The 26,801-nt window shown below is 42.1% G+C and overlaps 1 protein-coding gene and 1 long non-coding RNA gene across 3 annotated transcripts; both read left to right on the forward strand.

The window, feature by feature from the left end:
• The first annotated feature begins 4,884 nt into the window (after window positions 1-4,884).
• On the forward strand, window positions 4,885-12,774 carry LOC133918999 (protein MEI2-like 4). Of its 2 annotated transcripts, none has more exons than XM_062363176.1 (15): window positions 4,885-5,361; window positions 5,949-6,048; window positions 6,231-6,276; window positions 6,730-7,029; window positions 7,487-7,905; window positions 7,993-8,151; window positions 8,312-8,428; window positions 8,758-8,906; window positions 9,543-9,640; window positions 9,719-10,174; window positions 10,398-11,049; window positions 11,139-11,223; window positions 11,324-11,392; window positions 11,540-11,719; window positions 12,270-12,774. In XM_062363176.1, the coding sequence occupies exons 2-15, from the start codon at window positions 5,950-5,952 to the stop codon at window positions 12,426-12,428; spliced, it is 2,988 nt and encodes a 995-aa protein (XP_062219160.1). In that variant the 5' UTR covers window positions 4,885-5,361; window position 5,949; the 3' UTR covers window positions 12,429-12,774. The 2 variants fall into 2 exon arrangements, with proteins under 2 accessions (XP_062219160.1, XP_062219161.1); XM_062363177.1 differs by having other exon boundaries at window positions 6,237-6,276.
• Window positions 12,775-19,904: 7,130 nt separating this feature from the next.
• LOC133919000 (uncharacterized) lies at window positions 19,905-22,924 on the forward strand. The gene is made up of 4 exons (XR_009909878.1): window positions 19,905-20,719; window positions 20,882-21,663; window positions 21,755-21,845; window positions 22,127-22,924. It is a non-coding gene; the product is annotated as an uncharacterized LOC133919000 (long non-coding RNA).
• The last annotated feature ends 3,877 nt before the right edge of the window (window positions 22,925-26,801 follow it).

A 26,801-nucleotide genomic window follows, 5' to 3' on the forward strand; every position in this document is an offset into this window, starting at 1 on the left:
AGCTGCAAGAATATCATTCAGCACTTAAGAGCCCTTGCTGCCTGTAGCCGATGAAAGTCTCCTGGTTTTTCTCTAATGATATTTTTTTGTTATTAATAATAGACACGAAGAAGAAAAAAAGAGAGAATGAAGAGAAAAAAGAAAAGAGAGTTGGATAAACCTCTTTACATGATTCCTCTGCGTCCTAGCTGCTAAGTTCTAACCAAACCTAACATTATCTAATCTGACCTGATGTGCATGTGCTTCCAGGTGTTAACCGCAGTTTTACATGTCAAGATCAGAAGTAGTGCTGCTTCCCCTTTTGTGATCCAATCCAATACCTAACCGGGAGTGCCTTTGTTCGCATCACAAACCTGGTAACACTGAAAGGCGCTAGTACTACTAGCTAGTAGTATATTATTACTCAGATAAAACCTGTTGGCGTTGGGGGTTCTCTCTTCTTTAACCATTTTTCTATTGACTTAAATCCTTCTGATGAATTCGTTGGTCCAGCTAGGATGACGATGGAGGATAATCCTAAGAAATCCGTGCAAGTGACTGTGTGTGTGATACCAACAACTTGGCTTTGCAAGTGTGGATAGCAGCATCGTTGATCTTTATTCTGATAAGTTCATGTGGGCCCGGGCCAGCCCCCATGGGCCCATGGCCATGCTTCCCCATGCACAGTGATGATGGATGAGAGAGAGAAGAATGGCTTCAGATAGAGATGGATACAGTTTCATCAGCACAGAGAGAGAGAGAGCAGAGATACGGTGTGGTGTCAGATGCCTTTCTCTGGAGCAGAGAAAAAATTGAGGAGGGAGATAGAGAGGAGCTGGCTGGCCAATGAAGGGGGGCAAGGAAATGATGCAACCTGACACAGCTATGCTGCAACTGCAAGCCGATTCCTGTGTTTTTTTTATTGTAGTACTATCACATTGTTGCAGCAGAAGAAATGAGCCCCCAATTTCCCTGTTCGACGCCTGCTGTCCGGTCCCCCCGTGGCCCAGCACGGCATGACATGCTCAGCGCAGCGCAGCATAAAAATGGTTATCCCTAATAAAAACTCTAAAAATCATTTATAACACTATTACAATATTCTTTATCACTGTTATATCATTCTCTATTTTTTTTTATCTTCAACAGATACCATATTTTCTATCTTCCATTACTCTCCTCTTCGAACCCACACGCATACAGTGTAAACAGTGTTACGGGAGCTGTTTTTTGGCTGCAAATTTGCCGTATCCCTCGTCCATCCCATTTTACTATAGCAAAGTAAAATACGGTTTGCAGCTCTGTTGAAGATGATCTGCTGATTGAGATCGAACCCTATTCTACTGTAGCACTCGAAAAGAAAAAAATACCGTCTCCGTTGGAGATGGACTTAAGCGAAAATAAAAGGCTGTATGCTTTTTGAACCAAAACAGATTAACAGAATGCTGTAGAAAATAGTGGCAGAAGAAATTAATCTGCAGTCTGGTTTCTAACACTGACCTATCATCCGGCAATTAGCAGCAAATGTGGTTGATTGAGGAGTAGGTGAGCTGATGCGATAGCAGTGCTCCAGCCTCCACATCGATTGGTTATTGGTTTAGCATCAGGGAAGATGGAGGCAGCTGTTTGGCAGGAATGGCTGACTTAATAGATGCTCCTCCATTGAATCTGCACAAAAAAGGTTCAGGCTAGATATGGAGAGCCATTCAAAAGGATAGACCATGGATGGATTTTGGTAAATTTGGCTACAATGTTACAAAAATATATGGAAACTTTTGCACTTTATACAGTATTAAGTTTATAAGATTATGGAAACTCCACACTTTCGAAAAGGCAAGAAGATGGACTTGACAACGTCAAGCGGATTTCACTTTACTATCTCAACTTCTAGTCCAGTGCTATACTTATATCGGAGCCATTTATAAGGCTACTCCTAATGTCTTGTTTTTTATGATGTCTAAAAGGAGAGAATAATAAATTACTATTAGAAAACAAGCTTACAATGCATGCATACGTACTATTAGTTTCTTAGGTCTCCCAAGACAGTTAATAATCTCATAGTTATCTGAGATTATTTAAAGAGCTAGTTTATTTCATAAGAAACAAACTCTTTATCTCTCATATATAAATTGCTTGCCATATTAGTTTTTTTTTTTTGCCTAGTTGAACTCCTAATTAATGTCTACAAAACCAATACTAAGAGAAGCCTAAGCAGCTCCAAAACATGAACCAACTCTATTTAGGCATTTGTAAGCCAAAATAACAACACTTCAACTAGGTCGAAAAGACAAGGTGGGTACAAAGGTACACATGAACTATATATCAAAATCGTCGGAGTTAGGAACTACATATAGATTTGCTGAATTCCACGTTTTATTCATGAGTACGTTGCGGTACTTTTACTTTGGAGGTACTTGTGACACTGCCAAATGGATTTTTGACATGCATGCTAATAATTTCATATATAGCGTTGCTTTGAAATTAAGCAAGAAGTTTTAATTAATCAATCTCTACTATATAAAACAAAATTAGTTCTCACATTATATCTTCCTCTAGTCTCCTCTTATCCAGTAAAAACATTTAAAATTCGAATAATTTATCTATTTTTATCATCCACTTCCATTATTCGGGCTCCCCATCTTGTTACCGGTTATTGATACGAAACTCGTTTTGCTAATAAAAATAAATAACGAAATTAGAAGAAAAATTTATTCTTTTTCGGATCTCATCTGAAATCAAACTACAATATCGCTCCTAACATATTAGTCCGACGGCGCTCCGATGTCGCATCAACATCTTCATATATTAAGTTTGTGCTTGATGTTACCACGTTCAATATTTATATTTTTATCGTAATACACAAACACTTAGCTATGACTTAATAATGATGGACCAGGGGACATCTATCGTATCCGGCAGCTCAATCCTAAGTAGGATTTAATGGTCTAAAAAAACTAGTGCTTTTAAAAAAAAATGAAACCACGGTGCAAAATTAGGCCTCACTGCGAACAATGGTAAGTGAAGCATCATATCTGTAATGTGGCTTATCTTATTAGCTAGCGAAATTCGTGTGTTATGCGGCGCCTACCAAGAAACATAGCTATCGGGTGTTGATGCCGCAAAAGTAGGCGGGTGTAAATTTCGGTGACCCAAAAGGATTTTTTCCGCTCCCGCACCCAGCCTTTTGATCCCTTCGAATCTTCCTTATGAATCCTCCCCACCGTGCCATCCTTTTCCCACGCGCGCCTCCGCTACCCGCGTCGCCGCTCCCGTCTGGTGGCCTCGCCGAGCGACGGGGCCGGCGGAGAGGGCCCAGTAGGAGGGGAGGACGCTCGCACGAGGTGGCGGGCCCACCGGCATCAGAATGGATGGGCCTTATCCTCGGATGGCGGCGGGCCCCACGCGGCGGTCGCGGGATCGGGTCGTCCTCCTGACGCGCGCGGGGCGGGGTCGGGTCGGGTTGGGTGGGCTCGCCTTCCGCCTCGTCTCCCTCGGCCCTTCGAACTGGAGGGCGGTAAATTGGCGGGCCCCGAACGGGATCCTCTGTGGCTGGATCGCCACCGTGGCCTTGGATGCTAATGTAGTTCTTGTGTAGCTTGGTGCTCCGGCTACCCAATCTGGGTTTCAATTTCATAAGTTGTACTGCTACAATGTCTACATGCTCAACATCTTTTATCGATGCGGGAACCATTCGTGCGTGGCAAATATCGCATGTACCTAGCAAGATCATCGATATAGTTACTTGTTTACTGTGAAGCCAAGGAAGAACTTCTGTATGGACATAGGTGATTGAGTCACACAAAACGATGTAGCACAAGAGATCACACCTGTTAGGAAAATACTTGCTAATTATAGCAAAGTGTGTCAAAGAAGTCACCAAAAGATAAGATATGATAATCCCAGAAATTTCATGACAACAAGAAAGATGGGGCCATAGCCCGTTTTAGTAGTATGCTTATTACGCAATAAATTAGCAAGAGAGTCAGAAAACTTGTGCGCGAAGAACCTTATCTGGTCTGGTACTTAAGGTGATTTTAGCTGGATATTTCTATTTTTAGATGTAGCTATAGCCAAATATGCGTGCTCCATAAAACAAGCATTATGTGACTAATTTTCTTCACCTTGTTTGCAAAGGGTGGCATCGATTTCAGGAAAGACTTCAACCACTATCGAAGATCAAAAAGAATTTGGAATGTACCACATTTCGGAGCTCGGGGTTTCAACTTCTATTAATAATACAATAGAAATGGATGATCAATATTCGAGGAACAAATGAAATTGTCAGAAATTCTGCTTGAAACCATTCAATTATCACATGAAATCGAAAAAATGCCGCATTCTAAACTGTACCACGAAGGAAAGTTTAGGATGAAAATATGTCAATTAAATTAAACTTTTGCATAAAAGTATTTGTCAATCTCCAAACTCCGCAACTCCGGTCTTCAGTAGATTACTGTAGATATTATATGAATATATATGTATATTAGTATGAGTGTATGTGTACGCCTGTGATTTGTAGCGGTGTTCTAAAAAAGACAGCAATTAAAATGGAAAAAGTAAGCTGATCCAACCAGGAGAGGAACCATCTATATCTCCGTCCCAAGCAACTCAACTCAGCCTTGTAGTACTAACCAACTCAGCCCAAACCCGTCTACCCCAACTCCCACCACCCAAATTTAAAGCCACCTCCCTCCGCAACGCCAAGCTCTCCGCCTGCACCCACTGACATTCAGGCCCACCACTGCTCTCACTCAATGACATATTGACCCATTTACGCGTGGGCCATCCGTGTCAGCCAAAGAGGTAGAACCGGGGGCTAGTCGACCCCCCGCGCCGCGGTCCCGTGCTCCGCGGTTGCGGTCACCGGGCGTCACCGCAGGGTGCGGTATAAAACTCGTGCTCCCCCCTGTCTCGCCGCCCGCATTTGGGTAGGTAGTTGTTGTTCCCCTGTCCCTGCGCCTGCGTCTCCCCTTCGTCTCACCACCCACCACCACCTCGCCGGGAACCCTCGCCGGAGCAAGCTTCCGGCGAAGAACTCCGGCGGGCACACACACGGGGGCGGAGCAGGGGGCGGGGGCGTGCACCGGAATGGGGGGCACCGGCCGGGGGCAGGCCGTCGTCGTCGCTGCCGCTGGTGCGTCTCTCTAGGGTTAGGTAGGTGTTGTAGCTTTCTCCTTCCGTCGCCCGTCGGCGGGACTCCTCGGTCCCGGCGTCGCATTGGGCTCCGGGGGCGCCGGTCGGGTCGCGTGATCCCGCCGTGCTCGAGCTCGGAGAGGGGGCTGTCGCGGGGCATGGGGGCATCTGCTACGCCTGGTGCTGCCGCTTGCAAATTTTGCCGGAGTTTGTGGCTTTGAAGAGGAGGAGGTGGCAGCGGGCGCCGATCTGGTGAGGCCTTGCTCGTTTTGTGCTGTTTTCGGGGTTGCTTTTGCTTGGGGATGTTTGAATTTTGGGAAATTTTGGAAGGTCGTTCTGTTTCCTTGCTTGATTTGTGTGATCCGAGCCTGAATTTTGGGGGTAGTAAGGTAATTTGGTTTGGGCTGAGCGGAAATCTTCGTTTTATTTTGGTGGTTTCTTTGATCACATGATACTTGCGTGTTTGGAGCTCGTGGAGCCCGAGGCGCATTCAATTCCGCATCTTCTGTGCTATTTTATTGGGGAAATCAAACATTTCGCGCAGAAGTTTGTGAGGTTTCCACTCTGGTTTGCCAAACCTAGTGGTTCTGATTCAAAAGTTTTGACCTTGGAAGCTTGCAAGCACTGAATTCCACATTTTTTCTGCTGCCCCTTGGCTCGGTTCCTTGTGGACTCCGAATTCCTGCCCACGAAATTGCCCTGGTTTATCATTTTTGTACCACGAAGCTTCATGGTTTCAGCAAAATTTCACCAATTTTACCTTGATCCCGTGCAATTGAGCTACCAGGGGTGTTGGCAAGCCCTGTGTCTAACACGTTATATGGTTTTGACGCCTGCAGGATGCCATCTCAAGGCATGGATCAGAGGCGCTACCTCTCCCAGTTCAGCAACCCCACTGTGGCGGCATCCTTCTCTGAGGAGCTTCGCCTCCCCACAGAGGTAATTCTCCGCAATTGCAGAATTGTTGCTTCAGTTCTTGTTTTTCTATTTTTGGTTTGTTTATGCTATGGCCAATGATGACTTGTTTCAGTTCTTCAGTTTGATACACATCATTTGTGGTGGAAGACCTGGTTATCATTCTTGACCATGGCATGTACTAATTGTTCATCTATCTTTTGTAGAGGCAGGTTGGATTTTGGAAGCCGGAATTGTTGCCTCATCGCATTGGTGAGTGTTGAGTTTGATTCAGTCTGCCTTAGTTTTTCGTTCATTTCTGTGTTAGGTTGCCTTGTAGCTGCAAAATTCACATGTTATTGGGGGCATTTTGTGCATTTAGCGATTCTCAACTTTTTATACATGACTAAACAAAATATGAGGACTAGGAAGCTTTCCTTGCGGCTTACCCCCTGTTTGGATGTGATGGATATGATTTATTGCAACTTTCAATTTTGTTTTTCTATATTTAGGTCAAGCTACTGTTTTTGTATCACCTTGGTTTGCAAAGGAGCACTGAGAAATGTAATGTGCAGGTTATCCACCCATAAGCAATTGATTGCTGCTAGTTTTTCCTCTTTTTTTTCCCCTTTGGTGCTGGTGTCATAGCTACTCTTCATTATCATGATGGCTGATGAATTTTGTTGTTCATTATCATGATTTCTTCTCTGTTTCCATTGTTGTCAGGAAGCATGTCAGTTGCATCTTCTCCACTTGAAAAGCCCCAACCTATTGGGACAAAAACTGTGGGTCCACTGAGGGACCAGAAGACTGCATTTAGCCTTGAGCACAAGCTGTTTGGTCAAGAGAGACATGTTAACTTGTCACCATCTCCGTGGAGAGCTGACCAAGATCCTAACTACCAATCTGATTCATCTCTAAAGGCGGAAGCTTTATTTCCTGACAGGAGGAGGACTAATCCAAATGAGGCCTTCAATGAGAATGGCCTTTTCTCAAGCTCCCTTTCAGAAATTTTTGACAAGAATTGTGAGCCACTTTGCTTTAACACTTGCATTCTACTTCATCAGAGTACTCAATTGTACTGAGCAATGAACCTAAAACACAAGAAATGTTCACTTCATAGCAAATGTAATGAATTATATCGCATGACATATTTATCGGCAATTATATCATTTCATAGCATGTTTTATGTATGGTTGCACCTTGAAATTAAGAGAAAGGAATGAAAGTATAACAAAGGACATAAGTGAATATGAAAGGGTAGAAAAAAAGTGAAACGACTTTATCTTCTTATTTTTGAAAGAATCTTTCTTCCTTTACCTCCTTTTTCTTTCCATTGGCCAAAAGAATTAATTCTCTTTAGTTTGGTATTGTTATCTGTCTGTTTTTCTGTCAGACCTCTTATTCAGCCATTACTGTTGTAGTAAGCAATATATCATTGTTATTTATTGCTTGCTAACTGATTTTATACTTCAATCTGCAGTGAGACTGGCATCCAAGAATGTCCTTGTCCGTCAACCAGTTGAAAAGGTTGATCTAAATCATGTTGATGATGAGCCATTTGAGTTGACTGAGGAAATCGAGGCCCAAATAATAGGAAACCTACTTCCTGATGATGATGATCTGTTATCAGGTGTTCTTGATGAAGTTGGGCACACAGCCCATGCTAGCAAGGGTGATGATGTTGATGATGATATATTCTACACTGGGGGCGGGATGGAACTGGAAACTGAAGAAAATAAAAAATTGACAGAACTTAACGGTGGATCTAATGATGGGCTTGGGTTGCTAAATGGCACATTGAATGGTGAGCATCCATATGGGGAACACCCTTCCAGAACCCTTTTTGTCCGGAACATTAATAGCAATGTCGAGGATTCTGAATTGAAGCTCCTATTTGAGGTATGCTACTTTTTCCATCTTCTGCTCAACCTATTGGTCTTGAAATCTGGATTTGATTTCTCAAAGCCATTTACTCTTCCCTTGCAGCATTACGGAGAAATCAGCAGCCTTTACACTGCCTGTAAACATCGTGGTTTTGTGATGATATCTTACTATGACATAAGGTCAGCACGAAATGCCATGAGAGCACTTCAAAACAAGCCACTCAGACGTAGAAAACTTGACATACATTACTCCATTCCAAAGGTATTCACAGGCTCAAGTGTCACTCAGCCCAAAATGCTTTGTTTTTCTGCCTTGATTTTGTAGACTACATGATTTGCCCTTCATAACAAGAACATAGGTGTATATGATGTTTGCAGTTCCGTTTAGTAGGGCTCGTGCTAATTGTCACTTTTTTCCATAGGACAATCCTTCGGAGAAGGATATTAACCAGGGAATGCTTGTAGTATTTAATGTTGACCCATGTATAACAAATGATGATCTCCATCAGATATTTAATGACTATGGTGAAATCAAGGAGGTAAGTTCTTACATTAACTAACTATACTACTTCCTCTAGTCACAAGTACTTGAATTTTTGGACAAGGTCTGGTCAAACTCCTAAACTTTGACTATCAATGACTTTTAAAATATTTAGTTTGGAAACATGAAAATCATATGTGTAAATTTGTCTTGAAAAATACTTTCATTATCTCATAAATTTATTAGATTTTATAAATATATTCTAATAGAAAACAGTGGTCAAAGGTACAAATTAGAGACCATGTCATGTCCAAACGTCAAGTATTTTTGACTGGTGGGGGGGGGGGGGGAGTATTATAACTATAACTTCTTAAATTTTAATTGCAGATTCAGGATACTCCACAAAAGGGTAATCACAAAATTATAGAATTTTATGACGTGAGAGCAGCCGAAGCTGCAGTTCGCGCTTTAAATAGGAGTGACCTTGCTGGCAAGAAAATAAAATTGGAGACCAGCCGTCTGGGTGGTACTAGACGGTATGTCACTTGAAATGTCAACCATGATGCTCATTCTCGTATTTTTATCAATACTTTCATCATTACTTTTTGGGTACTCCATATTTTATCATAGATCATTTGACCATATTTGGAGTAAATCTTATTTTATTTACATGTATGGTTCGCTAATCACATGTTTGGTGTTGCTTAGGCATCACTGACACTCAGTGGCGTCACTTTCTGTATGAGAGTACCTCCTAGGATTGTATGCATGTTATTAGCCAACTTGATTTTCATTTTCTTTTATCAGTTGGAAAATCTCTTCCTGGAGATGTTAAACCATACCTTAGTGTTTCTTGCCATGCATAGATACATATTAGATTTTTATTTTCTGTATATGGGCTCTTATGTGCGGATCAAAACATGTTTTTGTCACATTCCTTCATATTGTACTTTACGTTGACATTAAGGTATGTGAGGTAAGTTTAGTTGAACTCTTTCGATTGATTGAAATGAATATGTTAGTGATTCAATTTATGGAGAAAAATATCTATTCTTATGTGATGCAGTGTTTTTTATGCTGGTTCTATGCCATGTACAAACCTTGAAGCATGGGGAATGACTATTTGGTTCTAGTTACTGCTTTGGCATTGATTTTAATGTTCTTTATAACAGCTTAATGCAGCATATGTCTCCAGAGTTGGGGCAGGAAGAGTTTGGTGTATGCAAACTGGGGAGTCCAAGCACAAATAGTCCTCCAATGCCTTCATTTGGTATGATATTTGTTTTTTTATATTCATATATGTTATGTTTATAGCTGCATTTCCTGACATGGATGGTCATTCTGCAAGGTTCATCTAATATGGCAACAATCACATCTTCTGGCCTCGAAAATGGGAGCATTCAGGGTTTGCATTCTGGACTTCACACATCTATGAGCCTGTTCAGAGAGGCGCCTTTTCCGGGCCTATCCTCCACCATACCACAAAGTTTGTCCTCTCCCATTGGAATTGCATCTGCTGCAACTCATAGTAATCAGGCTCCCCTGGGTGAGCTCAGTCACTCACTCGGTCGGATGAATGAACATATGAATTATGGTTTTCAAGGCATGGGTGCTCTCCATCCTCATTCCCTGCCTGATGTTCACAATGGAACAACTAATGGTGTCCCTTACAATTTAAACACCATGGCACCAGTTGGCATTAATAGCAACTCAAGAACAGCTGAAGCAGTGGACAGCAGACATCTCCATAATGTAGGTTCTGGCAACCTCAATGGACATTCATTTGATCGTGCCGGTGAAGGAGGTAAATTTGGACATCCTATTCTCCACTGTTTGATGCTGCTGCTATCTCTTTTTTGTTTCACCACACTCCCTCTCAATTCCATCCTAGAAGCATGAATGCTTCGTAATAAAGCTGTTAGCTTTATCAGGATTGTGAAAGCAATTGCAAGCATTACATATCGTGGATACTGATAAATTAATTTGTTATTTAATCATTCCCTACATGGGTACCATTTCCCTTGCAGCTCATGGATTTTCAAGAAGTGGAAGCGGCCCTCTCCGTGGTCACCAGTTAATGTGGAATAATACAAATAACTTCCACCGTCCTCTCAATTCTCCTGTGCTGTGGCATAGTCCAGGATCATATGTAAACAATGTTCCGTCTCGCCCCCTTGCTCAAATGCATGGAGTTCCAAGAGCACCATCGCACATGCCCGAGAATGTTCTTCCCATGCACCATCATCATGTGGGCTCTGCACCAGCAATCAATCCGTCACTTTGGGATATGCGGCATGGCTATGCAGGAGAATTGACAGAAGCACCAAATTTTCATCCTGGCAGTGTTGGGAGCATGGGATTCCCTGGTAGTCCTCAGCTTCATGCAGTGGAGCTAAATAACATATTTTCTCATACTGGTGGGAATCGTATGGATTCAACTGTGTCTCCAGGTCAGATTGGCGCACCATCTCCTCAGCAGAGGGGTTCTATGTTCCATGGAAGGAATCCTATGGTTCCCCTTCCATCATTTGATTCACCTGGTGAGCGGATGAGAAGCCGGAGAAATGACTCAAGTGCTAATCAGTCTGATAATAAAAAGCAGTATGAGCTTGATATCGAGCGTATTATGCGGGGGGATGACTCCCGAACTACACTAATGATAAAGAATATCCCCAACAAGTACGTGTTTGAGATCACCAAATTTTAGGCTACATTTATGTTCTGCCTCATCAATTTTTGATGTCCTGCTTGCCTCATTCGGGTTTCAGGTACACCTCAAAGATGCTTTTGGCTTCTATTGATGAAAGTCATAAGGGAACTTATGATTTTATTTACTTGCCAATTGACTTTAAGGTAATTTAAATTTATTTCATATGCAACCAGTGCCGCATATTTGTTCACAGTGTACTTGCTTGCTCATATGGCTAACTGAGATCTGTGTCCCACTTTTCAGAATAAATGTAATGTTGGCTATGCTTTCATTAATATGACCAATCCTCATCATATCATTCCATTTTATCAGGTGAGAGAGATTTATTGAATTACATGAAGGCAATAATGTCTATGTTGATCTTTGATTAACGCTTGCAGCTTGTCAAATTTGAACTTCAGAAAAATATCCAGCTTGAATATCTACACGGCATTCTGAGCCTTTTGTCTTCTTTTTCAGACTTTCAATGGTAAAAAGTGGGAGAAATTTAACAGTGAGAAGGTGGCATCACTCGCTTATGCCAGAATCCAAGGGAAAGCAGCCCTGATTGCTCATTTCCAGAACTCTAGTTTGATGAATGAGGACAAGCGCTGCCGCCCCATACTCTTTCACTCAGATGGTCCTAATGCAGGAGACCAGGTATTTTTGTTGCTTCTTTACCTTTTGTTTTTTTTCTGGATATTGTTCACTTCTCTGTTATCTTCCTTGTTCTCCAGATACTATCATGTGACTAGTCGTCTCTATGCCCTTCATAGCAGCTAAACATAGTCGTAGGTTTTGTTCATATAAAAAAGAGGGAGGTAAAACATTACTTATCATTTGCTGTATCGCCTTTATGGTAGTGAGTGTGTAGAGCAGTAGAGGAGATTGAATAGGCAGCTTCTGTTCTATTTGGATCCATATTTCCAGAAAATGATAATATTCATTGTTACCTTTTCCCCTGCATTTTCATACCGTGTACCAATGAACTCGACACATTCCACGTGTGAGGTAAGCATTCTTTGCATCACATATTATGGCCACCGTTTTCTTTATATTGCAGCAAAGCAAGTTTTGCCACAAAGTTTGCAATCATACAATTCTCATTTGGTCTCAGTGTTCGTTTAATAATTTCAGAACTTGCTCTATATTTGTGCCTGCAATGCTACTAAGCATACGATTGTTTTTGACATTTTGTTTTGATGCTCAGGAACCGTTCCCTATGGGTACAAACATCCGAGCCAGGTCAGGGAGATCCCGGACTTCCTCTGGTGAAGAAAATCACCATGACATCCAGATAACCTTGACCAATTGCGTCACTTCTTCCACTGGAGTTGACACTTCAGTTCCCACCAAGGACACTGAGTAACTGGACCGCTACTTGCCGGATTGCTAACCACAAAGGCCCAAGCTATAACTTTTTGCAACCCCATTTCCATTCCCTAATTTTCCCCTTTCTTGATTTTGGTTTCGTTGGTATGTCCCCCGATCTGTATTTAGTAACTTCTGTGATGCGGGTCACTGAATACTTGGATTGCTTCAAAATTTTGTCTCTGGTGGGAAACACGGCGAGAGGGTGCTACCGGTTTCCCCAGAAGCTATATGCTTGTTAACCTGAAGGCTGAGAAAGGTGAAAGGCGCAGGGAGAGCTTCCAGATTTTGGTCGCTGTAAGAATTAACCCCATGTTGTACAGCAGTTCCCAGTAACCGTGCTGAGGGGAGAGCGAAGGAGACATTTTCATCAGTTTTTAGTGGTGGTGTGTTTGGAGAGGAAGTCTTGCCTGCATTTTCTTTTGGAACTTTCTCTGGTGCCTTCACCTATGTTACAATTTGAGTTGAGGGCTCCTCTTAAGTTGTGTGCAGAGGAGCTCGATTTTGTTAACCGGAACATGGCGCCTGTGCGTCTTGATCCGTCTGAGTCTTTGTCTTCACAGCACTGTCGCCGTATTTATCAACCTCTATGTACATCTACATCTATATAGCATGAGTTTTGTTGTCATCTATAATGTGGCCGTTTCGTTTGCTATCTTCAAATCTCTATACTACACTAATATAAAGCAGGTTTTGTCAGCTTTATCCCACCTTCCCTCCCCTACTCTGTGATAGGCAAATCCACCGTGACTACCCTCGCACCCAACCCTAACTTGCACCCGTGCAGTCTCTCTTTGGTAGGGGTGTTAAATGGATAACAGGTATTTGAATTATTTGATATTTATATTCATCAAAATATTCGATGAATATGGATATCTATTTCTAAAACGGATACTAAAATAGATGTATTCAAATTCGTTTTCGAGAATCCGATTCAAACATGGATATCCGAATTGCTTTAAATTCGAATGTGGAAATAGATAATGTTCGTATCCGTCAACCATGGAGCCAAATTTTGCTAATATTTTAGAAATTTAAGAGGTGAACAAAATTCATATATTTCAGCCCAATCAAATTGGAATAAATTTTAGTCAAATTTGACCAAAAATTTAAATTTCTGACATGAATTTCAAATGAAATTTCTAAAATTTTGGTAATTCCAAATGTAAATGAATTTTTTGCGCACCAAAATAAAAATTTTGTCGCTAAATGTGTAGGATATTTGCTTACAACCCGATCGAGTAGATTTTCAAATGTGGATTCAGATTCGAACTATCCGATTCGTATTCGCATTCGAGGATATTCGGATTTGTATTTGTATTTATATTAAAATATGGATAACAATGTGTAAAGTGGATTATTCGATCCGTATCCGATCCGTTTACATCCCTACTCTCCGGCCCGCTCCCTGTCAAGCTCGTCGACTGTTGCTTCCTTGCGCGGCTTGACTGGGTGGCCAGATCCCCGCCTCCCTTGTGTGGTTCTATTTTGATGAGATGTTGGGGTCGTTCCATCTACAACGGCGGCAGCAACCAGGGCGAACTCATCCTTTGTTCTCACGGCGGATAGATCTGGGCAAGAGCCAGCACAGATCCAGGCCAATGGCGAGCTCATCGTCCAAGCGGAGGTGATGACCGCTGCTCCCTTGACAGGATCTCATGATACAGATAACACTGCCAAGATGATTTTTTTTTTTTGTAGTTTTGATGGAATTTGGTGGAAAGAATGGAGTTGGCGTGATGAACAGTTCAAGATAAACCCTAGAGCTACTTGAGACGATAAACTAGGAAAAGATTCGTTGATTCCCCTCTCTATTCTCAGATCCGATTAATATAGCCGGTACAATTTTTTTTTTGGTAAATTTCAGACTTACAACAGTCTTTAACGAAAATAACTGAACTCTAACAGTACTTAACGTCTACATTTACTGAAGCTGCCCACCTAAGTTACCCGCGCGCCTACATGACCGTTGGATTGCATCTTGACGTCGTCCATAGCTTCGTAGCATTTCACATTGTTTGAAGAAGCCTAACGAACTAAAACTTCAGTTAACCTGGCAGAACTGAACTTCCAGCTGAAAATGGATATCCTAACAAATTCCCCTCCCTTGAAATCACCCATGTCCTCAAGGATGGAAATTTGGAAAAGTGTTTTGGATGAATTTGGCATCTTCCCAAGTGTCTTCTTCTGCCGTGAGATTAACCCAGTGAATTAGAACTCTTCTGTCAATCACTGCTAGAGGTTCAGTCTTGATCTTCCCTTCTGATGTCACTAACGGTAAATTTGGTAGTGGCACGACATGAGTTCCCAAGTGTTTCTTTAGTTGACTAACATGGAAGGCAGGGTGTATGTTGGCACCTTCAGGCAACAACTCATAAGCCATATGTCCAATCCTCTTTAATATTTTGAATGAGCCATAATATTTTGATCTCATATTGATAGACCCCCTCAGCCCAAACACATTCAGTCTATATGGCTGCATTTCGAGGTATACAATGTCTCCTTTCTTAAATTACCTCTTAGTTCTTTTTTTTGTCAGCAAAGTGCTTGATCATCTCCTGTGCTTTAGTTAAGTTCACCTTCAACTCCTTCAACATCTTCTCCTTTTCAACTATTGTGACTCTTGCTTCTTCAAAAATATTGCAAGGAATAGATAGCTCTCCTATTTGTGGTGGCAGGTAGCCATACCAGGGTCTTGTGAGGAATAGTAACATCTTAAGAGGGGGAAGGGAGTGAATTAGAACACTTAAAAACTAATAATTCTAAAAACTTCATAAGACAAATCTATCTCAATTTCTATCTAAATATGCTATAGATTTATCTAGTGTGTCTACTCTACCGTTTAAGAGGATTGCAACCTACTCTAGCAAGATAAATTACAAGTATGTAAATATAAAAACGTAAATAAGATAGAGAGATAAACTCAGCACAAATGATTTTTATCCCGTATCGGTGGCACATAAGCCACCTTTAGTCCATGTTGGAGCTCCATAAAGAATATGCTCCCGACCGCTAAGTCTCTTTTGGTCACAGCTCTTGAGCTACCAAGTCACCAAGACAAGGATTCAAGCACGATGAGCCACCAAGCTACCAAGGCGAGGTCTCACCACTAACATCTATTCCGGTCACTTGTGCGTCGTCTTTACTTCGGAGCTTTAGTCACAAAGACAAGGATCTACGCATCCCCGCACAATCTTCTTGGCGCCGCTCTACACTAAGTCAGAGGGTCAACAAGTTACTAGCGAGTCACAAAGATTCCAAAGCACCAACGTATCTCTTGATATACGGTTGGATCACTCCTTGATCCACTCTCTAGGTTGCAACACATAACAACTCTTCTCTCTAGGCCTATAAGCACCAATCACTCTCTAACGGTGTGCTTAATTGTCTTGGATGAACACTTTAAGCATTTCGGTGGCTTGAATGTCTTCTCAAGTGTATATGAGATTCTCTAAACTCCAGCACCTTCAAATGGACGAGTGGAGGGGTATATATAGCCTCAACCCCATGGACTAGCTGTTGCTCCAACGACTCAACTTTACTGTGAACACCGGTTGATCCGGTGACAACAGTAGTATAAGCACTGGACCATCCAGTGTGTACAATCTCATAAACTAGCCGTTATAATCCACTCAGAATCACTTCTGAACATCGGATTGTCCGGTATATACTTCATCTACATTACCGGACTATCCAGTGTGTATACTTGAGCCTGACCGAGCCAAGTTCTTCAATGTTCAACTATCTGGTGTATTGATCTTCTGATCACCAGACCTTCTGGTGTATATAACTTCATGTTCTCTGAGTTCTGGAAAACACTCCGGTGTGCACTGTCTTTTCATCACCGGACCTTCCGATATATTGATCTTCAGTCTTCGATAGTTGCAGAGCTTCTGTTAAATACTCCAATATGTAGAGCACACAGATCACCGGACTATCCGATGAAGTCATTTATTTTCTCCTCTGAGTGAAAACACTTCGGTGTGTGCAAACTCTTGAGCACTGGACCTTCCGGTGAGAACAAACTAATTTCATCTCAGTTTTTCACCCTTCTGGAAAATGCTCCGATGTGCTTTTGCTCTCATCACCGGATCATCCGGTGAGGTCAATTCACTTCTTACAGAACACAAAATTGCTCTGGTGTGTATACATTTGGTATCACCAGACTATTTGGTGTAATCATTTTTCGTGGGACTTGTCCAATTTCATCAAACTTTTTCCCGACTTCAATGGATTCTTCATGTATTGCATCCATGAGATATACTAACATATATTCTTGATAAACATGTTAGTCCCATTGACTATGTTGTCATTAATTACTAAAATCACAATCATAGCCTAATAAGACTATTTTCGCCACAGGTCTGAAATCAAGTGGTTCCCAAGGAAATATGGTAAGAAGTATTATACCACCATTCAACCATAGTTAGCCATCTCAACCAATCTTCTGGGTTTTGGAACACCATACTTCTCAAATAATTTTTAAGACATTGATTAACCCTTTTAGTCTGCCCATCAGTTTGTGGGTGATAGGCAGTGCTAAACCTAAGGGTCACTCCAATCTCTCCTACTTAAAAAAGATGTAAAACGTGTTCCGTCCGCTAGAATATTCCTCTATGATTCCTCCGCCGATCGCCTGCTCCTTCGTCCGCCTAATGGCTTTCGCGTCCCGCGTCTTCCTCCACCTCCGCCCGATGGTCGTTCCCGATCGGATTCCCATACCCTTCGTCCACACGCCCGCGCCCTCCTACCCTCGCCCAGTGCCACCGCCGCCGCAACCGTTCCCTCCTGCCCTCGCCCATGCGCAGCCGCCCCGGCACAGCCGCGCCGCCGCGTACCCCTCCTCCCCCCTCACAATCGCCACCGCGCAATCACGCTCCCGATCCCCATGATCGACGAACTCACACATCACCGGTGGCCTCATGCCAGCCTCCTGCGGCTATCACGCTCCTGGCCCCCACAACTGCGCCGCCATCCGCCGTGACGAGATCCATCCTTGCAGCTCCACTTCACCACGCGGTCCCGCTCCCACTCACCCTTATCGACCAGCTCCACGTGAAACGGAACGCACCACTGGCGGCCTCACCGACGAGGGTGCCCTCCTGACGACGTTAGGGGTGGGGGCTCCGGCGACGGGAGGTACCAGGCTACCAGCCGATATCTCCATTGATTCTCGTGCGATCCGTGTTCTCAACCCAGCGGTGCCGCCCGCCCTCTTGATCAAACCTTGGTTGCTGTCCAAATCCCAATTCCCAGCACCACCAGTCGCGCTCTCGCAGGCAACAAGGGCGAGGAGTCACCACAACTAACATTTTGTCTTCCAATCTAATTGTGGTCCATCAGAGGGGGAACCAGCAGCAGCGACTGCGGCAGCTGCAGAGGGAGCACCATCGGTGATGTCCGGGGCAGGAAAGGTGGGATTTTGCGCCTGCGTGGGCGGCGGCCGTGCTGCGGTGGCGGGCTGCTGGATGGGGTTGAGCAAGACAGGCTATAAATCGGCGGCGGCGGCGCACGCGGAGCTGGGGCAGGACTTGGCGGTGTGGTGGAGGACTGCGTCAAAGGCGAGGACTCCCCATTCGACGTCGTGCTCGCCAGGCTCCAGGCGCAGATCGGCTACGGCTTCCACGACCCGGATCTACTACGCCGTGTGATGATGCACGCTTCCTACTCCCGTGAGAACGGCCGCGCGCTCGCCGTCTTGAGCCTCGCCGCCGACCATGACACCGCGGCCTCCGCCGTCGCAAGCCACACCCGCGAGGCGGCCTCCGAGTCGGCCTGCACCGCTGCGGGCGCCCAGGTGGGCATCCCAACCATCGCGCGCATCGCAGGTGGGACCAAAGCTTCCGCGGACTCCGTCGTCTTGTGCCCTCCCCACCGCCGTGCTCGACGGGCTCCTCGTGGCCGCCATCGAGCACCTCGAGTGGGAGCCTGCCTCGGCCGCCGTTGAAAGTGCTCACTCACCATGGCTTGCATCGAGCACGAGCGTTGAAGGTGAGTAAGCGCGCACGCACACACACTTGCATCCACACTTCCATAATGTAGAGGTTCTTGCACCGGTTGATTATTTTGTCACAAATCGATTAAGTTGCCAGTGAAATAATATGAGTCTATACTCTGTACCTCTTTCTGTCTTGCAAGTTGCAACTGAATGTTTCATGCTAGCAGAGAGCAACTGATCATCAGGTAAACATGATTGCAGAGAGTTCCAAAAATTGGCCCCGCCGTGAAGAAGATTGTCCTCAGAACACTGAAAATGCTCTTCTGGGGTCTGCTTCTCCAGGGTAATTCTCTCACCAACATGATTCTGTTATAGTTTTTATTCCAATAATCTGTTTCTTGATTGAAACAATTTGTTACTGTCTGTTTTGATGACATGTATAAAGGTGGATATTCTCACGCTCCAGAAGTCCGGATGACCTCTCTTTCGGAGTGGACATGAAGAAGATTAGATGGTGTGGCATCCTACAGGTTCAGTACATCCGACAAAAAGAAGAAAAATTGCCACCTCCTTTTCATCTATCTAGGTAATAACTTGGAATCTTTTCTTTTGCTTCACATTGACTCCTTAGAGAATAGCGTTGGTGTACTTTGTGGTTTATCTGATAGAGGCATTCACCACAAAGGTACGACCTACCACGGTGCAGTCTGGTCCTTATGCCATTTTCGACGTGTACCAGAGGCAATGGTACACAAAACCTAATCCTTCCTGATACATGAGTAACACTGTTACTCCATTTCTGAATACCAACAGGTTAGGTGGTCTCATTGTGTTTGCCATATACATGATCACAACATGTATATGTCCCGGATTGGAGCTTTCTTTACCACAATGATGGTGTTGTTAATGACGGGAAGCAATTTATGGTATTTGGAACTTGCCCAGGCATACCATCATCATTTTAGTTTTTTGTATCTTTTTGTATTTGATACCATACTTGCTTGTTCCTGCAGGTACAATGTGGTGTGAGGAGCCACCTGGACCAGGCTTGCAATGCAGTTGGATATGTTGATAGGCAGGTTTGGGGGATTAATCATCTCTATACGCAACCGGTTTGAATCCGATCAAAGGTAGAGTTGAAATCTTAGTTGTTTAATCTCAATGCAACATTCTATTAACTAATCTATAGGAATGTCATATGGCTAGAATATTCAGTTTGACAGTTTGTGCACTGCAATTACACTATCAGGATTGCACTTTTAGCTCGCCGAATACAGGTCCTCTGCGAGCAGATGCACCAACATGGTGTCTTTCACCTTTCAAACCAGAAGGCTTATTAAGGTTGGAACCCGTAAAGATGAACTGACTGAAGTTGGATTTATTTTAGATGCTTGTTGGTAATGAGTTAAGTATCTGACAATGTTTTTGTTTTTTAGTTCAATATCATCGATTCTATTAGGGACAATCGGAATTCATTATGGCCATGTTCTAATCCATTTTGAACTTGATTGGAGCTTTTGTTCTTTGCACGTAATTCTTAATTTTTTTAACTTCTGATCCTCAACTTACATAGTTTCAGATAGCAGTCCGAGATTTGTTCAGGATCAATCAATCAATCCATAGTTTCCTGTCAGATTTTAGTAGTTAATTTTGTTAAATTTTAAAGCACTAGGAGTAGAATCTTTACTGGTTAGTGCTAAACTTTGTTTGGCAGTAGGATAAGTGAATTTCTCTTTACGTGTTATTCCTTTTTTTTATGCCGACGTGTATGCTGGATACACACTTTGAAGCAATGCTGTCTCATCATTATTTCAAAATTCAACTTATTTTGTGTGTTGCGCACCTGGAATAAATCATCAACAATTTTGACCACAAATGAAAGAAAAATTGACAAATGGCAAAACTAACCTGGTATACTTATCCATTTCATCTTTTTCTAGAAAAAGGCTACTTTGTCATGACTAATCTATGTTGGTGCACTGAATGTTTGCATTATCCACTGTATCAAAATTTGGATCCCACCCCCGGACCATGGCATGTTGTGGTGAATGTTACCCGAATGTAACTGACTAATATCGATGCCTGGCAAAAATCATATCAGTTTGAACTTGGGTTTCATAGAAATTGTATGTACTGCAGTTTCGTAGTTGCTCGGATTTTCTGATTTTTTTCTATATATATTGCTTAGAGTTATATGATGTTTAAAGAGTAACAATGAACCGCCGTCATCATATCCGAGGCCTCCTTGAGTTCGGCTAACGTCACAAAAGATCGCGAATCTTGAGGCTTGTCAAATAGTGGCGAGGGTTGCAGTTCGTTGCCCAAGTAGACGTGGTTTGCCGATCTCGACGGTGAGGCTGCTACTTAAGGGAAGGCAGTCACGGTTAATGCCGAGGCAAGTCTGTTTCCCTTATCTCGAATTTCTTTTGGCCTTTTGCCTTCTTTTCCCCCTCTGGCTTGCTTTTATCTTATTGCCATGATACCTGAGGCAATTTCTATGTTGTGTGGCGCAGGGGGATGGTGCGCCTGGTGTTCATGTCGGCTGTCGCCTGGGCGGTCCTTGTGCTCCTTCCTCGTCGCCCTTGTCTTGCACCTCTACCCCTGAAACTCCTCTGGCACCTTCCTCTCTTGTCATGCCACTCGGCTTCCCTTGTGTCTCCCCGCTAATCAACGACGAGCTCCCACACGCTGATTACCTTTTTTATGAGATGGTTGAATAGTTTCCTCGTAACCATTTTTCCAATTTTATATTGTGTTCCATAAACTTTGTTTCTTCTATGATGCTGCCTTATTGATGAGATTTTGAAGCTCTACCAATAGCTGAATCCAACGTGTGTAGCTGTGTAAAATTACAGAGACATGTAAATATTTGTATCATATAGTATTAACATGTCACTCCAATTCTTGCTGTATGAGATAGTCATCAGTGGAGATTGTATGATGTCATGTGAAACTGTCTGAGTTGTTCGGATGGATGCAATGAGATCTTAGCAATAACTTTTGCATATGCTTGATGTCATCTTATGTAATTTTTATTTTCGTTGCAACGCACGGGCACTCAACTAGCAAAAAGTTTGTGGACTAATTTCAAAACGGATCCGGATCTGCTGAATTAATTACTCTGGCATCTTGTTGTGTAGGGGACATGCATGTAACCGTAAAGGATGAGGCTGATGCTAGCTTGAAGCTGGATGACAAAGTTGATGGAGTTGCCTTCTGTCAAACGGATGCTATGGATATATCACAAAGGAATCTTCTCAAAGGTTTAACTTCTGATGAAAGTGTTGTAGTTAAGGTGATGCCTCGCACTTTCATCTTTTATCCTATTTAATTTTGTGTACTTAATGTCAAAAGCTAATTTATGTGAACATATTATCCCCATCCAGGATTCCTTGACACTAGGAGTGGTGATTGTCAAGCATTGCGGATATACAGAGACTGTGGAGGTTTCTGGACGCACGAAAGACTATAATGATGGTAAACAAACCTGTGATACCTCTGATAATTTTGATGGGATGCTGAACATTGATGTACATGACCATCCAGATGGAGGTTCTAATGCCTTGAATGTTAACATGTTTGATATATACTCTCATGTAGTTTTAATTGCTTAAGTAGTAGCTTCAATATGTTATTCATGATTTATTTGCTCATTACTAGAGAAAATAATGTTTTAATATGTGTTAATTTTCTCACATTTGACATGGAAATAAACAACCATATTTCTATAATCTCTCTTTAACTGTTTTTCTTTTCAGTCTAAGAATACGGCTCCCAAAAATTATCAATCCAGAAACTGCTGTTGGTAATCGTACCCTACCCCAAAGTCTCATGGTGATATTCCTGCAAGGAAAATAGCACGTACAGTACTTGAAGACAGCTTGATAAAGCTGGATAGCATGCCTTGCAAAAATCCTAGAATTATCAGATGGGAACTTGGGTCCTGGCTGCAATACTTTCTGAAAAAGGATTCTCCAGTATCTGAGAATGGTAAGGGGAATGCAACAAATGGTGACAAAAAGTCAGCTGTCAAAGGTCTTGGAAAGCATTTTGAACAGTTAAGGAAGATTAAAAAGAAAGAATGCAATATTGAAGGTTCCAGCTCTGAGAAGGAAGAACCTAACTGTTTGCCGATGAATGGTATGCAAGAATCGGATAAAATAGCAGTTGATGAAACAAATAAGGAGGCTGATATAAGCAAGCTAATGTCAGAGGATGCTTTCTTTCACTTGAAGAGTTTGAGAGCTGGTCTTCATGAAAAGGTGATTTAAATCTGCAGGTTCACTCTCTTAGAATTCTCTTTTAAGATGGCTAGAACTATGCTTCTGGGCAGCTTGTAAATTCTCTCTAAAATGCTTGTACGTAAACCTCCTTTTCTATTGCTAATATATAGAACAATAGGTGCCTCCCCTACTGTAGTATCCTCTACTATAGTTCGTAAAAACAAATATGCAAGTTCACATGATTATTTTAGAGTTTCTGAACACGATTAATTGATATCTTCTGTTATAGAGAGTTTAACTTATGTTTCGATGAATTTTTTCATGCTATTTCACTTTGGATCAACATAGCAAGTAATTTGTTCTAGAAGTGGTAAATTTATATAAGAAGCTTTTACCTACATACTGTCTCACTTGACTCATTGTCTTTCCTCTACAGTTTATTGACAAAGTTGTAGTCATTTTGTAGAATAATAATCTTTGCATGACTATACATGTGCTACGTCACCTTTGTTTAACAAATTTTTGACGCCCGTTGCAACGCACGGGCAGATAACTAGTGAATTAAATATCTCTTAATAAAGTTTGCTTGTGAATATCATATCCCTGTTAGATAGAATCACAAGTGGGAAGTCATACAATTTGAATATTTGATCCATAAAAAACCTGAACAACCTGGTAGACAGTATATGGGTGTGTCAATGCCAGAAAATATGCATATTTAGTCAATCTGTCCACAACCACCAAAATGACATCCTTCCTTCTCACTTTGGGCAACCCTTCCACAAAGTCCATACTGATATGGATCCAAGACATGTCTGGTACTTCTAGTGGATTCAAAAGTCTACGAATGTGTAGATTTTCTAATTTAGCGTATAGGACATTCTGCCACTAGCTGGTCCACCTTTGCTTTCAGATGAGACTAGTAGAAAACCTTCCTGATCTTGTGATAAGTTGCTCTTCTACCATATTGCCCACCTATGGCTGAGGAATGGTAGGAGTTAAGTATATCGCTCCTTATACCATTTCCTTGTCCAACATATTCTTCCTTTATATCTTAATAGCCATGCTACCACTGAATATTTTCCCAGTGGATATGCTTCACTATTAAGCTTTTCTATGATTTGTTGATACTTGTCATCACTAATATAACTTTATTTAATGTCTTGCGCCCATTCAGGTTGAACAAAAGTGATTGCTGAACACTCATACTTTGGCTCCACACTTGCTTTCCTTGATAGGGCATCTGTAGCTAGGTTTTCTTTCCCTTTCATATACTCCACCTTGTAGTCATACTCCATCAGCTTAATGTAACACCCAGTAAGGAACAAAACTGGCTATGCACCTATTTAGGCCTCCCTCTTGGAACAATAAGGCCCAGAGTCATTGGCTATGCACCCCTCATGGATAGAATTGAAAGGATACTCACTGCTACGTCATCTCTATTGACTTATGCATGAAAATTGGAAATGGTGAACTCTGTTTTTTCTACTCTACCAACTTATACCATGTGCACCTTTCTACACTTCAAAAGCTAGTCAATAAGGTGACGAGGACTCTACTTTTAAGTTAGGTGCATTGCCTTTCCATAACCAATGTGAGATTATTACAACAATCTCCCTCTTCACACATTGGTGTCCCTCAGCCTTTCATCGCCCCTTCACCATACACCGACAGTCTCTCAGGCCATGCCTCACCAGCACACATCGGGACAAAGATTGTGGCACACATCTTATGGACCAGGCTCTGATAACAAATGTATGATTAAAATTCTCTTTCTACACCCCAAAAGCTTGTCAATGAGATGATATCGGGCTCTCTACTTTCAAGTTGGGTGTATTGCCCTTCCACAACCAATGTGAGACCATTTCAACATCAATAATAGAAAATATTGATAGAGTAAGAAGGCATTTTCTCAGGATAGGAGCTTACATCAACACCAAAAACTAGTCTTTGGTGGCATGGAAAAGAGATTGCATGCCTAAAAACAAATGAGGTATGGGAGTTATCAACTTCAGAACTCATAATGCAGGTCTCCTTATTAAAAGCTTGGACAAATTTTATAATAGGAGAGACCAACCTTGGGTCCATCCAATCTACAACACTTACTACTCAAATGGAGAAATTACACATGCCACTACTGAAAGAGGATCATTTTGGTGAAGAGATATTTTGTCCTTTTGCAATTTGTTTAGAGGAATTGCCTCTTGCACCATAGGAAATGGAACAAAAGTAATATTCTAGAATGATGTCTGGAATGGATACTTCATGCAATAGAAAATTTCTAGACTTTTCTCATTTGCTAAGAATGCACGTATCTCAATGGCAGATCCTATGGAAAATGTCACCATCCAACAGCATTTCCACATCCCAATAACAGAACAAGCTCATCGGGAATTTCAGAATCTGCAAACACTCTTGCAAGGAATCGCTATTCAACATGATGACAATGATGTTCGGCACTACTTTTGGGGACACACATTTATTCATCAAAGTATTACTACAATCTCCGATTCCAAAGCATAAATCCACCAAGACCTATACTCTTTATCTGGAAGTCAAAATGCTGTAACAAGCTCTAGTGTTCACTTGGCTTCTTTGCATTGATTAGCTAAATACCATAAATCTTCCGAGAAGAAAGAGATACAAGATAAATGGAAACAACTTCAACTGCATCTTGTTCACATCAAAAATTGAAGAAACGAACTCCCATTTGTTCTTTGGGTGCTGATGTCATGACCGTGAGGCAGTGTGACCGGATTTGATAGCTATGGGAGGTCGTTGGCTGATTGTTGGCCGGTTTCCTGCCCGTGGTTGGGGTGCTGACGCCGAGGAGGCGTCAAGCCAGCAGGGAGATGAGAGAGTAGAGAAAGGGGATGAGATAACATATTGATTTCTTGCTTGCATTAATCCCAATGTCCATCAGCTCTTATAGCTGGCCAATGACAATCTGTGAGCAACAAACTAACCTCCGATGGTAACAAACTAACAAACCAAATCAACTAAAGGGAAACTAACCAAACTAACAAACCAAACCAACTGAAGGGGAAACTAGGAAAAATAATTCTTAAAGATAAGAGATCACGGTTGATCCAGAGCTGCATTCTCCTGTGCCTGCCGCCGCTTATGACGGTACTGGATGCCGCACATGACAGCTGATTTAGCATCAGATGCTGGCAATATGTAGGAATTACTTGGGACACTACTTTACATTTTGACAATATGCTAGTCAAAGGAAGAAATGACTTTCACTTTCCCTTCTTCATGGAAACCTTCACTGTGTCAGCTTGGCATATTTAGAAGCAAATGAACAATTTTATCTTTGAAGGCAAACAACCCACTTTCAAGGCCTGGAAGAAAGGTTTCGAGGATGAGCTTATGTTGCAATCCTACATATTCAAAGAATCCCTCCGACCCTCCTTGATCTTTTGGCTTGACTCTCTTGTATAGCTGTTCTTCTTTCTTAAGCTTTCTATTCATAGCTTTCCTCTTCATTGCCTTTTAGGCTATCGTACGGTTTGTTTGCTCCTTTTATATTAATATATCATATTATAGTAAGGGTTTTCTCTATTGTACAGCCCTAAAAAACAATTATATCTAGGCTTGATGTCTAATGCAATCCTAGAAATTAAGGTATATAGAGATCCAATTGCATATTAAATTTCTAGGAAACACAATTTCTCAAAATAATAATGAGGATGGACTTAAATGTTAAATTTTATGAAAAATCATAAATTCTCATAGAAAAAAAGAAAATGGTCAAAGGCACTCATTCGAGAGGACCAAGTTATAATTTATTAGTGAAAGGAACACACCACGTCAAATACATGTTAAGACTTTATCTGATTCTACAATTATACTTTTGGGGAAAAACAATATAATGAATTACAAGCACTGTAATTAAGGAAACAGTTATATGTGAAGCATGTGCGAATGCACGAGCAAGTTGACCAGTACACACAGAATTCTTTATATCAGCATCCGGAGCGTTTTTTTGGGGGGGGGGGGGTAGGTAGGGAAGCATATGGAGTCGATTGGTAAGCAAAACTGAAATCTTTCACAATTCAATGCAAATTAAGGAAGCGTCATTAGGGTAATGTTTTGAAAGAAAAAAAAAAGAGAGTAGGGAGATAGCCAGAGAGAGCATGAGTGATAGAGATAGGAAGAGGTGAAGCAATTTCTATTTAGTGTTGGCTCCCAGATTTAACGGTGT

Source organism: Phragmites australis, chromosome 5, assembly GCF_958298935.1.
Source record: "Phragmites australis chromosome 5, lpPhrAust1.1, whole genome shotgun sequence".
NCBI classification, from domain to species: domain Eukaryota; kingdom Viridiplantae; phylum Streptophyta; class Magnoliopsida; order Poales; family Poaceae; genus Phragmites; species Phragmites australis.

What these genes read in the sequence shown, in the direction of transcription:
- LOC133918999 (XM_062363176.1), top strand. Translation starts at nt 5,950, where the DNA reads ATGCCATCTCAAGGCATGGATCAGAGGCGCTACCTCTCCCAGTTCAGC. An exon ending in AGAAATTTTTGACAAGAATT is followed by an intron (nt 7,030 to 7,486) that starts GTGAGCCACTTT and finishes TTCAATCTGCAG; the next exon opens with TGAGACTGGCATCCAAGAAT. An exon ending in AATTGAAGCTCCTATTTGAG is followed by an intron (nt 7,906 to 7,992) that starts GTATGCTACTTT and finishes CTTCCCTTGCAG; the next exon opens with CATTACGGAGAAATCAGCAG.